Source organism: Rhincodon typus, chromosome 13 (assembly GCF_021869965.1).
Source record: "Rhincodon typus isolate 14 chromosome 13, sRhiTyp1.1, whole genome shotgun sequence".
NCBI classification, from domain to species: domain Eukaryota; kingdom Metazoa; phylum Chordata; class Chondrichthyes; order Orectolobiformes; family Rhincodontidae; genus Rhincodon; species Rhincodon typus.
This window is the reverse complement of record NC_063344.1, coordinates 49,755,187-49,769,655: the sequence shown is the minus strand read 5'-3', so window position 1 is coordinate 49,769,655 and position 14,469 is coordinate 49,755,187. Positions and strand designations below refer to the sequence as shown.

At 39.0% G+C, this 14,469-nt stretch overlaps 1 protein-coding gene across 1 annotated transcript in view; it reads right to left on the bottom strand.

Moving 5' to 3' along the window:
• The window catches only part of LOC109918076 (cullin-3), a 66,549-nt gene that overhangs the window by 25,610 nt on the left and 26,470 nt on the right, over positions 1 to 14,469 (bottom strand). Inside the window, exons 2-6 of the mRNA XM_020517975.2 lie at positions 9,590 to 9,787; positions 9,088 to 9,201; positions 6,964 to 7,124; positions 2,065 to 2,179; positions 1,686 to 1,914 (exon numbers count right to left, since the gene is read on the bottom strand). Coding sequence (XP_020373564.1) covers positions 1,686 to 1,914; positions 2,065 to 2,179; positions 6,964 to 7,124; positions 9,088 to 9,201; positions 9,590 to 9,787 — 817 coding nt within the window. The remainder of the gene's footprint in view (positions 1 to 1,685; positions 1,915 to 2,064; positions 2,180 to 6,963; positions 7,125 to 9,087; positions 9,202 to 9,589; positions 9,788 to 14,469) is intronic.

Sequence of the window (14,469 nt, the reverse complement as noted above, 5' to 3'; positions counted from 1 at the left end):
CTCTGTTTCTTACTATTCTTGGGATTGTTCCATTGTCTCCGTACTTGACAAAAGGATATTTTGTGGTTTCTACACAAAGGAGGCGAATAATGTATGTTATAAACAAAGCTATACTTTATTTTTCATACCTATAAATTTTAATGCCCTTTCAATTACTCAGATCATTTGTATAATTTAAGTTTAAAAAAATTGATGCTTGAAAGTTTTGGGGAAAATCCTCTCTTACAATAATAAATATGTTTAAATAAAAACAGGAATATTTGAGACCATGGGAACAAACAATAATTGTGTACTCAAAATACACCAGATTCAGCACTATAATTAGGACTTCGAGCTATTTTTGCCACATTCTTTAAAAAGGTACCTTACCTTCTTGTCCTAACTAAAGCAGTTTTTAAAATACAAATTGGACCACACTATTCTAAGTGGTTTTGCCTGCTGCACTGGGGTGTGATAGCAATTTACTTGATATATTTGTAAAGAGAAAATTCTATTGTATAACAGGTAAATGGTGATGGAAAGATAGTAATACCTGAAGGTTTAAAAGATATGAAACCATGAACTTATTAGAAAATTATATATGATCACCTAAATCCAAAGAGTCTGTTATAAGCTTTGAACACATTCCCAAATGACCATTTTGCAACCTCAAGCAGTGCCAATCAGATCAGCAATTTTCAGTTCACTGTAATACTGATGAGTTAGTCAAGTACTTGGGTTATCTCAAACTATTAAATCACTCAGATTTTCCATGGTCTGACCAGTTAAGCAAGGCCACGGCAACCTTAGTCTTACTTTCTTGAAATAAACAATCCCACTTATGGATCAATTTTAAGCTAAACTGCTAAGTGATTTCAAGTTATTAGTATCTGGCTAAGTCTGAAATGGGCAAATAGAGAAAGCACAGCAAAACAGACAAGAATATTGCGACTGTGCATGTGCGTATTAAATATAAATTGTGTGTCTTGGTTTAGGTATGTAATGTAAAATGCCAAACAGACAAAACTGAAACACAAGAAATAGAAATGGGGGAATGGGAAGATTGAGGAGATGTAGACATGCAAATGGATTTCAGAAAGCAGCTCTAAGTAGCTGAAATAATAAAGGAAATAAATCCATCCCAGGAGCACAGAATTTCCTGGAGCTGCTAGGAGTTGCAACGTTAATATATTGTACAAGAACATTTACATTTTTCTGGACACTTTCTGTATGAAGATTCACCAGGAGATTACATTTTCCAATACCATTGCTAAAAGACACAGCTCCACAACATTCGCAAAGTATTGGGATGCTTTACAACACACAGCAAACTCAAAAAAAATTATACGTGGTACTTTCTCCAAGGAAGTATTCACAGATATACAATTTTACTTAACAGACAAATTTTCACTTGTACCCTCAAATAGAAACTGTACGCTATTACACTTGAAGGTAATAAAACATAGCAACTGAGTTCACTTAAAGCCAAAACAAAACATCAAATGATTTATCCCTGAACTGGAATAACTTTAAAGATGTTTACTATATCTTAATAAATGGTTCAGATAGTAGCAATTATAAACTCAGCACAAATTCATTTAAACACATTTAAATTTGAATTCCGACCATATATATCCTCAAAAATGAGATGCACACAACTGAACAGTAGATGCCACTTGAGGGAAAAAAAGTTCCTTTGAATTCACCTTCTGTTTTTCCATTTTTTAACATATGGACTAAGCCAGAGTTTTCCATTTCTACAATAGTCTTCATGTGTTTAGAAATTAGTTCCCTTTCCACCACCTTCACAATTGGTTCTTCTGTGGATTTATCAAGACAGTGCATGACTCGTTCAATTTCTTCGTTAATCCGTGCCTCCACTTTCTTAATGTACACAGATGCACTATTCTCTGCTAAGAACTTCTGACTTTCCATCTACGTAAAAAGAAATATTTAACCATTTTTATATCAGAAATGGACTTACATGACATAAATGTTCCTAACGCTTTTAATTTGCTAAAAACTATTGAAAATAAATCACAATTAAAAACATTTAGCCTTTAAATGAACTACAGTTACAGATACCTGGAAGAATTCGGCAGACATTTCTAAAAACGGAGCCTCAAAATCTTCCTCATACACTGAGCGACCTTCTAAACCGAGAATCATTAGCATCTGACAGGCATTCCGAATTGCACCCCTAGTCAAACAAAAAAAATGAGTACAGTTTACGTACCAGTATTATTTTGGAATGTATCAGAAAAAAAAAGGAAAACCTATACTGAGGTCAGAACATACAATGTAATATTATTAAAATTTAAAACTGTCCAGCAGAATACTAAGTGTAAAAACGCATTCCAAGAACAAGATTGTATTCATCAAGGCTCACCAGGTATAATGGAATCTACAGCCTTTTCAGTGGAAAATTCAATTCGATCAACAGTAAAATAGCTGGTCCTTCAAACAGCTTTCTGCTCCACAAGATGGCAAGAAGTACTGCTTTACTCAAATTAATATTGTACAAGTAAATCTCTACCATTAATGGCTATAAAGTATGGGTGTCACATTAGGAAACTCCGGAGACTAAAGACTGAAAATATTGTGCAATGATGAAGCAAATTCAGACAAACACATTTCCACACTGTGGGAATTCTATTCTATTTTTCTCTTCTAAGAGAACCACACCAGTTTTGGGATTTGTCTTATTTATTTTCTCAAAAGCCAGACTGCACCAAGTGGAGCAATAATCACACAAGTACCACCATGATAAAGAGGTGCCAGTGTTAGACTGGGGTGGACAAAGGTAAATACAATCACATAACACTGGGTTATAGTCCAACAGGTTTATTTGAAAACAAACTTTTGGAGTCTTGCTCCTTCTTCAGATGATAGAGACAAAAGGTAGCATCAGACACATATTTTATAAGTAAAAGACCAAAGGGTCATAGAAATGATGTAATTGTATTGAACAAACCTAAGATGTCTGTTAAATCTTTAATCAGTTAGGAAGGAAATACAGGTTTTGATTGCATAATATGTAAATTCCAGAATTTCTTTCATGTCACCGCCCCAAGATAACTAGAGGTTTTATTAGTATACCAGAGGTATCATCTCAAGTCAGACAATGCATTTTAGGCGTAAGGCCTTGTTTAGAATCTGTCCATGTTTTACAATGGAGTCAGACTTGTTTTATTTCCAAAGTAGGAATTTATAAAATGCCACAGACTGTCTACAAATTGTGTGCTTTCTGAACAAAACAGAATACATCTGCAATTACAAATTCACCCGGCACATGTGTGTGTGCGCACGCGCGTGTGTATATATCGTGCGTGTGCGCGTATGTATATACATCGTGCGTGTATGTATATATCGTGCATGTGTGTGTGTGTGTATATATTGTGTGTGCGCACGTGGGGGCGGGGCGGGGGGAGGTGGTGGTGAGTGAGAGCGCACCTGAGGGGAGAGGAAGACAGCGAGAGAGTGAGTGCGCACATGTGAGTGTGTATGAGAGAGAGTATATAGTGTGGTGGGGTCCCTGTAGTATGATATGAACCCAACATCCCAGAGTGCATTCTTGCCTGCAGCATATGAGATAGACAACATTGGCCGAGTCACAGGAGTATGTGCCGTGCACGTGCTGGATGGTGCTCCCACGTGTGATGGTAGCATCCATGTCAATGATCTGACACGTCTTGCAGAGGGTGCTATGACAGGGTTGTATGGTGTGTGGTCGATGCTGTCCTGAATGCTGGGTAGTTTGCTGTGAACAATGGTCTGTTTAAGGTTTGGTGATTGTTTGAAGGTGAGAGGTGGAGGTGTAGGGAAGATCCTCTCTCTCTCCCTCTCTCACTCACTCACACACACACACACTTATGGGGTGAATTTGTATTTGCAGACACATTCTATTTTGTTCAAAAAAGAACACAAATTTGTAGACAATTTGGCATCTTATAAATTCCTACTTTGGAAATAAAGCCAGTCTGACTCTGAGTTAAAACAAGGACAGATTCTAAATTCGGCCTCACACTTAAAATGCATTGTTCTGACCTGAGATGATACCTCTGGTATACTGAAAACTTTTCGTTATCTTGGGGCAGTGACTTGAAAGGAATTCCGAGGTTTACATATTAGATCAATCGAAACCTGCATTTCCCTCCTAACTGATTAAAGATTTAACAGACATCTTAGGTTTGTTCAATACAATTGCATCAGTTCTATGACCCTTTGATCTTTTACTTATAAAATATGTGTCTGATGCCACCTCTGTCTCTATCAGCTGAAGAAGGAGCAAGACTCTGAAAGTTTGTTTTCAAATAATACCATGCCACTAGGCATTTACAGATTAACAATTTATGTAATTGATATACTTCATGACGCTATCAATTTAAGACTCAACTGAAATGTGCTTGTGCAACTGCACAACTTTGTGCTCAACAACTGGCCTCCTGATTAGTTTTGATTAGGACTGCAAGAGCATTTCATCATTAGGAAAGGAGCTTTAAAACTGATTTAATTGGAAGTATTGTTTGGAAGTGTCAGAATTCTAGCATTTTTAACAAAATCTAAGCTGGCCTCCTCTTACCTCCTCCACAGCAGTTCAAGGCAGCAGCTTATCACCACATTGTCCTCAACAATCAGAGATTGGCAATAAATGCTGACCTAACCAGCAACATCTATATCCCAGTGAATAAAAAGAGGCATAAGCTTTCGAAGCTTTGCTGTTAAATATGCATTGCAAAATCTAAACAATGCAGTGCTTGTTAAAAACATATTTTCAACTGGCGTTAAATATGTAGCTTTTGTCAACAAATATTTTGGCAGCAGATTCTCAGTACTGATAGCCAAACTATTCAAAAACTGTAGGAAATGGTGATAAATTGCAGTTGCTCCAGTTTAACTAATGAACATATGAAAGCACCTAGCTCGATCTCGTGTGTAAAGATATTTTTGTTCTGTTTTATTATCCTTTTACTATTTTTTTCCTGAGGTTTTGCAGCAAATTTATATGGCCAGAAGAATGCAGATTTGTCTGACAACAACCAGGTGTTGAGATAATAGACTTCAGGGAGTGATTTGCAGCACACATTGCCTAAGCACGTGTAGGGACGGTTGCCAATTGTGCGGCAAGAAGGGAAATACGTGCAAGTCCTCAGAGCAACAGACAGTTCAAGGGATTGTGTGGATTTACACAGCTAAAGACGGGTTACATAACAAAAAAAGATTTAAATGCTGATATTAGACCACTGTTAATTCTAAAACATGTGTACCAGACAAGTAAATTGCAAGTGATTACATCATCATTCAATTGCAAATTTATGAATGATCCACAAAAAGTTTCAGGTGGGATGATAAGATGTTCGGAGCATCTTGTCTACTACAATGGTATTTCTTGCTGCATTTCTAACAGCTCTCAAGCTCTAATATCAACAAAAATCTGGATATTTCCATCTTGAAGACCATTATGAACTTTTTTGATCTAGCACACTTGTGTGTGCTACATTTAAAATTCATTTGGAAAAACGTTTCTGCTGTATTTTCTATTCTATTTTCCGTAAACTGAAAATACAACACAGCACTTACAATGCGGCACAGGGCAAAACAAAAACTAACATACAAACTGTCCAGGCTTTTAACAAATTGAAATGGGTTATGAAACTAATTTTAATGGTCTCTTTTGAAGAGGAAACGAAAAGACCTGGGGTAATGAAATCTTTCTCATGAACTACTGATTTGTCAGTCAACTGTTATTTGAAAGATTTTTCACTAAACTTCTTAGGAGACATCTTCTCGGACATATCCAAATGAATAATTAGTACAACTGTCAAGAAATGGCACTGGAAGATTATATCTACAAAACTGTCAATATTTCAAAACCTATTAGTGCTAATTTAATTTTGAAATATTACTTAGGTTTCTTTACAAGGTTAGAACCTTCTTCAAATTAAGACAAAATGGACAAATGAAGAGGGTCACATGTATAGTGTTCTGCTTGACAACAAGTCTATGGTTTGGTTATCATGGGGTCAGGGGCCTACTAGGAACTTACTGGGAGAAAGGTATAAAATGTTCACACTGGAAAACAAAAGCAAAAGCAAGAGCTGTTTAACCGTCCGTCCACAGTTAGTCTGTCTCCAAGTTTTTGGAACAGAATAAGAGGGGTTCTGGGAGAGAAATAAGGTGACTGCAAGTTCTTTGCAGGCTATTGGAAAAGATTTTTGTCAATGAGACACTATAAAGACTGGAAAAATTCCTTCCACATTCGCTCGGGCAAAAGTCACCAAAGTGAATCTTACAGCCAACAGCAGGTTTAGAAATTCCACAAAAGCCGAGGACACCCCTTTCAAAGGTCACTCAACATTACAACTCACTGATACAGAGTGATGACAATCCATTGTAAACTTGAAGTGGCTGTGGACAGTTTCCTTGAAAGGCTGTAATCCTGTGCAATGAGTATTCTAATGCATATGAAAGTGGTATCAATGTACCAGACAAATCACAGGATTAAGTCTCAACATTTCTGCAATTTAGAGTTTTTATTGCATGCTAGGAATTATTTGATCAATTTTGCACTCGGTTTATTACAGTAAGTTTTAAAACTTGATTTCTTGGTGTGCACCTCCTTTAAGTTGATTCTATGAATTCATTTTTTAAAAATTACTCATTCTGGGGTTGTAGCCGCCACTGATTATGCCAAGATTTACTGTCCATCCCTAAATGCTCTGGAGTTTAAAGTCCATGGGGCTCATGACAGTTCAGAACAGCTCTGTAATTAACAAACTAATTTGACCATATACCTTAGAAGCATAATACAAATTTACAAAAATGTTAAAACATTTTACTTTAGTAAGTTTAACATGTTAAACAAATTTTATTAAAAGGAAACCTTATTAATTTATTTCCTTCTATAAATTTTATATGTATATAGTGATATAACAAGCTACTCAGAACATTAGAACCGACCAATGAATGATTGCCTCAATTTACCTGTCTACTACCTCTCCTTTCCTCTCCCTTGCAATCATATCTAGAAGAGTCTGGCGTAAGTGGTCTCGAATGCAACCATAGCGTACTACCTGATCTCTGAAAATGATCAACCCCAAGTTGTAAACATTCTCTACGTTATTCTGTTGTACGTACACACGATCCTGCAATGAGAATAAAAAGGAAAATGACAGTAGTTTGGGTGAAACAGATTCAACCAGTAAAATCATTAAGATTGATAAAGTAATTTAGTACATTTTACTTTAGTTTAACAAAGTAAATACCTCAGAATTTCTACCAGAATTACTGTCTCAGAATTGGTCACACTTCCTTATGTAGAATAAATGCCCCAAGCAAATTTTTCTGTTCAGTTCCTAACAAATGATAGCATAGCTTGTGGAACTAAGCGCTACAGCAGTGAAGAGTCAACATAAACTTATCCAATGTAAAATGAAAGGCGTACCATCAAGGTAAGGCACGGGTGTAAAGCACAAAGCTGGTATTATAAAATACATGATTAAAAAAACGAAAGAACTGCAGATCCTCAGCAGGTCTAGCAGCATCTGTGAAGGAAAAAACAGTTAATGTTTCAGGTTCGGGTTTGGTCCACTGGACCGGAAACGTTAACTGTTTTTTCCTTCACAGATGCTGCCAGACCGGCTGAGCTTTTCCAGCAACTTGGTTATAAAATACATGAATGGTCAGAATCTATTCTCACAGCTAGATCCAACTTTTCTGAAGTTACTTACTGCACGGAAAATAACTGAAACACAACTCTTCTCACTCTTAAGATGGAAGTCCATCTCCAAATTTTACTACAAATCTAAATGCGTCATTTTCCTGCTACAAAACAACTCAAGGACAAAGGGAGAGACGGGGGTGCACGAGCAATGTGGGGGTGGAGGAAGAAGAGGGCGAGGGGGAAGGTGTGTGCGCAGGTGGAGGGGGGGGATGTGGGAGGGAGGGAGAGGGCGGAACGGTGGAGTGAGGAGCGGCAGAGATGCGGAGTGGGAGACTGAGCAAGTGGAACAGCAAGGGTGGAGGGAGGGGGATGAGGGAGGGGGATAAAGGAGAACAAAGAAGGTCGGAAGCAGGAGATAGAAGTTACAGAGATAACAAGGTGTACAGCTGAATGAACACAGCAGACCAAGCAGCATCAGAGGAGCAGGAAAGCTGACGTTTCAGGTCGAGACCCTTCTTCAGAAATGGGGGAGGGGAAGGGGATTCTGAAATAAATAGGGAGAGAGGGGGAGGCGGATAGAAGATGGATAAAGGAGAAGATAGGTGGAGAGGAGACAGACAGGTCAAAGAGGCGGGGTTGAAGCCAGTAAAGGCGAATGTAGGTGGAGAGTTAGGGAGGGGACAGGTCAAGGAGGCGGGATGAGGTTAGTGAGTTGTTTCGTTCCAAAATTCTTTTTGATGACTGATACCTTAACTCCATTTCCTCCTACACAAACTTTCACCCCAAGCCGTATTTGCTGCGCGTCCCCTTGATACCACCGCTCAACAAAAATTCGCCATTCTAAATTTTGAAAATCTGAATTCACATAATGCACATCATTTTGGTGGGGTTTTTCAAGATTTACTGTAACCTTAGTGTGAAAAAGTACATTCTAAATGGAGGTCAGAAATCATACGACACAAGGTTATGGTCCAGCAGGTTTATTTGAAGACACAAGCTTTTGGAGTCTCACTCCTTCTTCAGGTCTCAGCGAGAGGTAGCATCAGACACAGAATTTATAAGCAAAAGATCAAAGGGTCACATAAATTCTGCCCTCTCTCCCCGAGACCTGAAGATGCGGCTTATCATTGTCCATTGCACGTGTAAATGGGAGAAGACATATGAATGTGATGGCAATGCTAAACAGGTTATTCAACAAAATAGACCATTATATATTACATCCAGGCTAATTAGGCCTCAGATCAACCAAGTAAGTTTTGTAATTTTAAACATAGTATCAAATTATAAGTTCTAGTGGCAAAATAATTCCATTAGATCCTTCTTTTGCTGATTGATTATTTTTGGGAAGCGTTCCTAACAACGCTAAAAACTGTAAAAGTGAATTAAATACAGTGGAAGAATGCACAATTTTGTTAGTTTAAGTAACATCTATCAAGCCTACCCACCATATACATAAGGATGTCTCTTATCATCACCATTGCAGTCTGGTGGTCATTCCATGCTTGATTTAAGGTCTGTAGAAAGTTATTATTTAACGAGTTTAATACATCTTCCCGTACCTGAAAAAGAAACATGCAGTTAGCTTTTATGGGTAGTTTTCTGATGAGCATCCATAAGTTAAACTATTGATAACTAACCCCAAGACTGCACTACTTAAATTTACCAAGTGTAGACAGACACTGGATCAAAAACATCCACTTTTACCCAGCATTATTTACCATTAAACGGAAATTATTTTAAGCACTTATTCTCCCACCCGGCATTCTTCGCTGGTGAAGCAATTTTATTTATTTGTTTAAATAATCTATTTACTATCATTCTTTATTCAAATTCACACAGTGGGGTTTATGAATTTAACTGAAGTCAAGATGAAGTTAAATTCAACTTCCAAAACACCCCACACAAATACTATTTTTAAAAAAATACTTTTTAAAAAAGGGCACATACCTTATTGATCAGATGTTCAGTTACAACTTCTCTCAGTCCAGTATACAGTTTCTCACCATGCTTATGTAACACCATTGTATATGCATTTCTGTAGAGTTCCTCAAAGCTGAGCCCACTATTATTTTTGCGCTGAATCTCTTGGATGGCATTCTTTAGTAAATCCCAGATGCTATTTACATACTTCTCATCCATAGTCATCTACAAGAGAAAATATATAATTTAACATTTTACCAAATCAAATCAAGTTGTTAGTTTTGAAACTTTGAATGATAATTGGATACGAACCGTCAGAATCATTTCTAAGATCAGAACTTTTTCTGATCTCAGTTATGCTAACAAAAGGCCTTACACTTCATTTGCTGCAAAGGTATAATGAATCGGTGGAAGAAGCGGAGTGCTCAGGAGAGATGGGATAGTTATAATTAGCCCGTGCAGCTCTTATAAACCTGTAGCAGCCAGTTCTCAATTCATCACTCGTTACGCAAAAGAAAATGACTATAGGCTGTCATTTTCCAAAAGTACTTAATGTGCTATAAGCAGAATGTATGAAGAGCCATAAATCCAAATTGCTGAGGTAACTGTGCCCATCCAAACATACTAGTGCCATTAGAGCAATTCACACCTTTTGTTTACCATAGCTATTCAGTTTCTATTTTCAGAAACAAGATAACTGGCATTAAAAAGTTGCATTTAAATGATCTGTAATATATTAAAACATTAAGTCACTTCAAAGAAATATTATCATACAGTAATGTACACCAAATCACAAAATGACTGTAAGAAAAGGTGACTAGAAATTTGTTCAGAGTCAAGTTTTAAAGCATATCCTGATGGGGCAGAAGCAGAGGGTACTTGGGTAGAGAACGCTAGAGTTTAAAGCCTCGGCATCTGACGGTACAGTTCTGTATCGTTTCACAATGAAAACTGGGTTGGTTCCGAAAGCCAGAATTGGACTACAGAGATCAAGGGTCGTAGTGCTGGAGGACATTAAGAGTTAGTGAGGTACTCAGCTATATAGGGATGAGGTTTAAAATCAAATTGTTTCCAGACTGGGCATCAAAAAGGAGATAAGTAAATGAGACTTAGTGCAAACTTCAGATGTGTCCGAGTATAGAGTTAAGACAAAGGGAGAGGTTAGCCAGAAGGGCAATAGATTCTTTATTCCAGTTCTTGTGCAGGATATGGGCATCACGATCGAGTCCAGAATTTATTTCCCATCCATAATTCTCAATCACCCTCAAGCAGATGGATTTTATGGGCAGCACAGTGGCTCAGTGATTAGCACTGCTGCCTCACAGAGCCAGGGACCTGGGCTCGATTCCACCCTTGGGCAACTGTCTGTATGGAGTTTGCATTTTCTCCCAGTGTCAGTGTGGGTTTCCTCCTGGTGCTCTGGTTTCCTCTCAGAGTCCAAAGATGTGCAGGATGAGTGGATTAGCCATGCTAAATTGCCCATAGCGTCCGAGGATATTTAGGTTAGGTGGGTTAGATATAGAAAATGCAGGGGTAGGGGAATGTGTCTGGATGGGACGCTCTTCGGAGGGGCAGTGTGGATTTGTTGGGCTGAATGGCCTGTTTCCACACCGTAGGGATTCTATATAAAAGATAGTGGTGGTGAGCTGCCTTCTTGAACTGCTGCAATCCATGTGGTATAGATGCATCAACAATGCTGTGGGCAAGGAAGGGTCCTCCAACACTAGAAGTTCAGCCCAGCAACAGTGGAAAAAGTAGCAAGACAGTCACAAGTCAGTATAGTGCATGGCTTGAAGGGAAACTCGAAAGTACAGGTGTTCTCATGCATCTGTTGCACTTATATTTCTGATGGTTGAGGTCATAGCTTTGGAAGGCACTTTTGAAGGATCCCTCTGAAGTGCATCTTGAAGACAGTTTCACACTGCTGCAATGCGCAACAGTGGTGGAGGAAGTGAATGTTGAAGATGATATGTCAAATAGGTTGCTTTGTAGATGGTATAAAGCTGGAGTATCATTGGAGCTGCACTCATCCAGGGAACTGAACTGCTGACTTGTGCCTTGTACTTGACTGTAAGAAGTCAAAAGGAGAGCTACTTGCTGCAAACTTCCCAGCCTCTAATCTCCTAACTTAGCCATAGTATTTAAATGGTTGGTTCATGGTAACTAACCCAGGATATAGTTAGTGAGTGATTCAGTAATAGTTATGCAACTACATTTGAAATGGAGATGCTTGTATTCTCTCTTGATGGAGATGTTCATTGCCTAACACTTGTGTGGTATAAACGTCACTTGCCATTTATCAGCCCAAGCCAAATGTAGTTCAAATCTTGCTGCACATGGACAAAGTCTGCTTCTGTACCTGAAAATTTACAACTGATGTTGAATGTTGTTTACTGAAAAATGCACATTCCTACTTCTGACTTTTGATGGAGGGAAGATCATTGATAAACCCTGAGGAACCCCTGCAGTGATGCCCCAGAAGTGAGATGATTGCTGCAACAACCAAAAGCATCTCCATTTATCGATGTATGAACCAATCTTTGAGGAGTTCCCACCCCACTGTATTCATTTATGCCAAAGTGCTCCTTAATGCCAGTCAACTAACGTTGCCTCAACGTCAAGGAACATCACTTTCACCTCAACTCTGTTCAGCTCTACTCAGCAGTCCAGAGTCACTGGACTCGAAACGTTAACACTGCTTTCTTCCCATGGATGCTGCCAGATCTGCTGAGTTTCTCCAGCAATTTCTGCTTTTGTTTCTCACTTCAACTCTATTCAGCTCTTTGGTCTGTGTTTGGTTCGAAGTTGTAATGAGGTGGTCTTGGACAAACACAAACTGGCTGAGTAGCGGCACTTGATAGAACTGTTGACAATCCCCTCTATCAATATGCGATGATTGATCATAGAGGGACCGCATCAGACCTATCACCCATGCTTCCACTCTTGCCCCTTCCCATCATTCTCGACAGTGTGATTGGGTTCCCCTTGTCCTTCCTTTTCATCCCACCAGCCTCCACATTCAAAAGATTATTCTCCACCATTTCAGAAAACTCCAGCAGAACGCCACCACCAAACACATCTTCCCCTCATTCCCACTCGCCACCACCAACCACCAGCACCCCCCACCCACGCTCCATCTGCATTTCTCAGGGATCGTTGCCCTAGTCTATTCACAACCACCAACACCACCCCTCCTCCACCCAGCACCTTCCCACGTAACCGCAGATGGTGCAACACCTGTCCATTCACCTCCTCACCATCCAAGGGCCTAAACGGTCTTTCCAGGTGAAGCAGCATTTCACCTGTACCTCCTCCAATTTTGTCTACTGTATTCGCTGCACCAAATGTGGCCTACTCTACATTGGAAAATCCACATGCAGACTGGATGGCCACTTTGCGGAACACCTCTGGTCAGTGCGCAAGCATGACCACGACCTTCCTGTAGCCGATCATTTTAACACAGTGTCCTGCTCACGTGCCCACATCTGTCCTCAGCATGCTGCAGTGTTCCATTGAATCACAGCGCAAAGTGGAGGAACAATATCGCATCTTCAGACTAGGCATTTTACAGCCTTCTGGACTTAATATTGAGTTCAACACCTTCAAATTGTGAAGCTTTACTTGTTACATTCTGTTGTCATGTCCTCTCTCCCCTCCCTCCGTCCCAGACACAACACTGTTCTGCCATTCTCACATTCTGATCACTTAATCTGAACTATCAATGCCTTTCTCCACCAGCACCCCACACCAAGGAAACCCACCCCCAAACAGTAGCATAAATTCTGTCCCATCCACACCACTTCAGCTCTGAAGAAGAGTCACCTAGACTCGAAACACTAGCTTGCTCTCTGTCCATGGATGCTGTCTGACCAGCTGTAATCTTGAGCATTTGTTGTTTTCAAATGCAATTGATTTATGCCCGCTTTTATGGACAAATACAATTGGGCAATTTTTCACGTTGCTGCAAAGATGTCAACATTGTCGGTGTACTGGAATAGCTTGGTTAGGGTCTATACTGGTTGCACAGCAAAACTTTCAGTATTATTGTCAATTCCATAGCCTGTGCAGCATCCAGCGCCTTCAGCTATTTCGTGATATCACATGGGATTAAATCAAATAGGCTATCCATTGAATTGTCAATTGCAAACTTGATTAACATTACTATACATGCCTTCATTCAACTTTCAAATAAAGTTTAAGACTGAAGGCTCACTACTGGACCCTGCGAACAACCAACTATCACAATCTGCCAATCAGAATAGATTCTCTTTACCTCAAACCACACTTGCTATATTCAAAACAGCTTTCAATTCATGTTCATGGTTGAATCCGAATCAGTAAACTTTAAATTTTCCTCAATCTTTTATGTTGACTTTATTAAATGCCTTCCAGTAGCTTGTGATATACAATCTTTCAGCTTTAATGACCTCAAAATGTTAAATACATCAGCTATGACTAAATTTGCACTGCACAATCCACAGACTGATACCAGTCAGAATCATACAGCACAGAAACAACCCTTTGGTCCAACTCATCCATGCTGACCCTCTTCCTAAACTAAATAAGTCCTCATTGCCTGCATCTGGCCTCTAACCTTTCCTATTCATGTATGTGTACAAATGACTTTTAAAATTGCAACTGTACCTGTATCTCCCACTTCCTCAGGCCACATACGAACCATCCTGTGTAAAAAATGACCTATTAAATAGACAAAAGGGTAGCAGATTCACTGGAAATCACTTACTTTTGTACTTTCAGGAAATGTTGATTCTCTATTTATTTGGAATTTTAAAAAATGAATAAAACCTGATTCAATACGGATTCTGGAGAGCTGACATTTCAGTTTTTTTCCAATTTGAGTTACATCCAGATTCACTCGTCATTAACAACATGCCCTGTATTTCAAG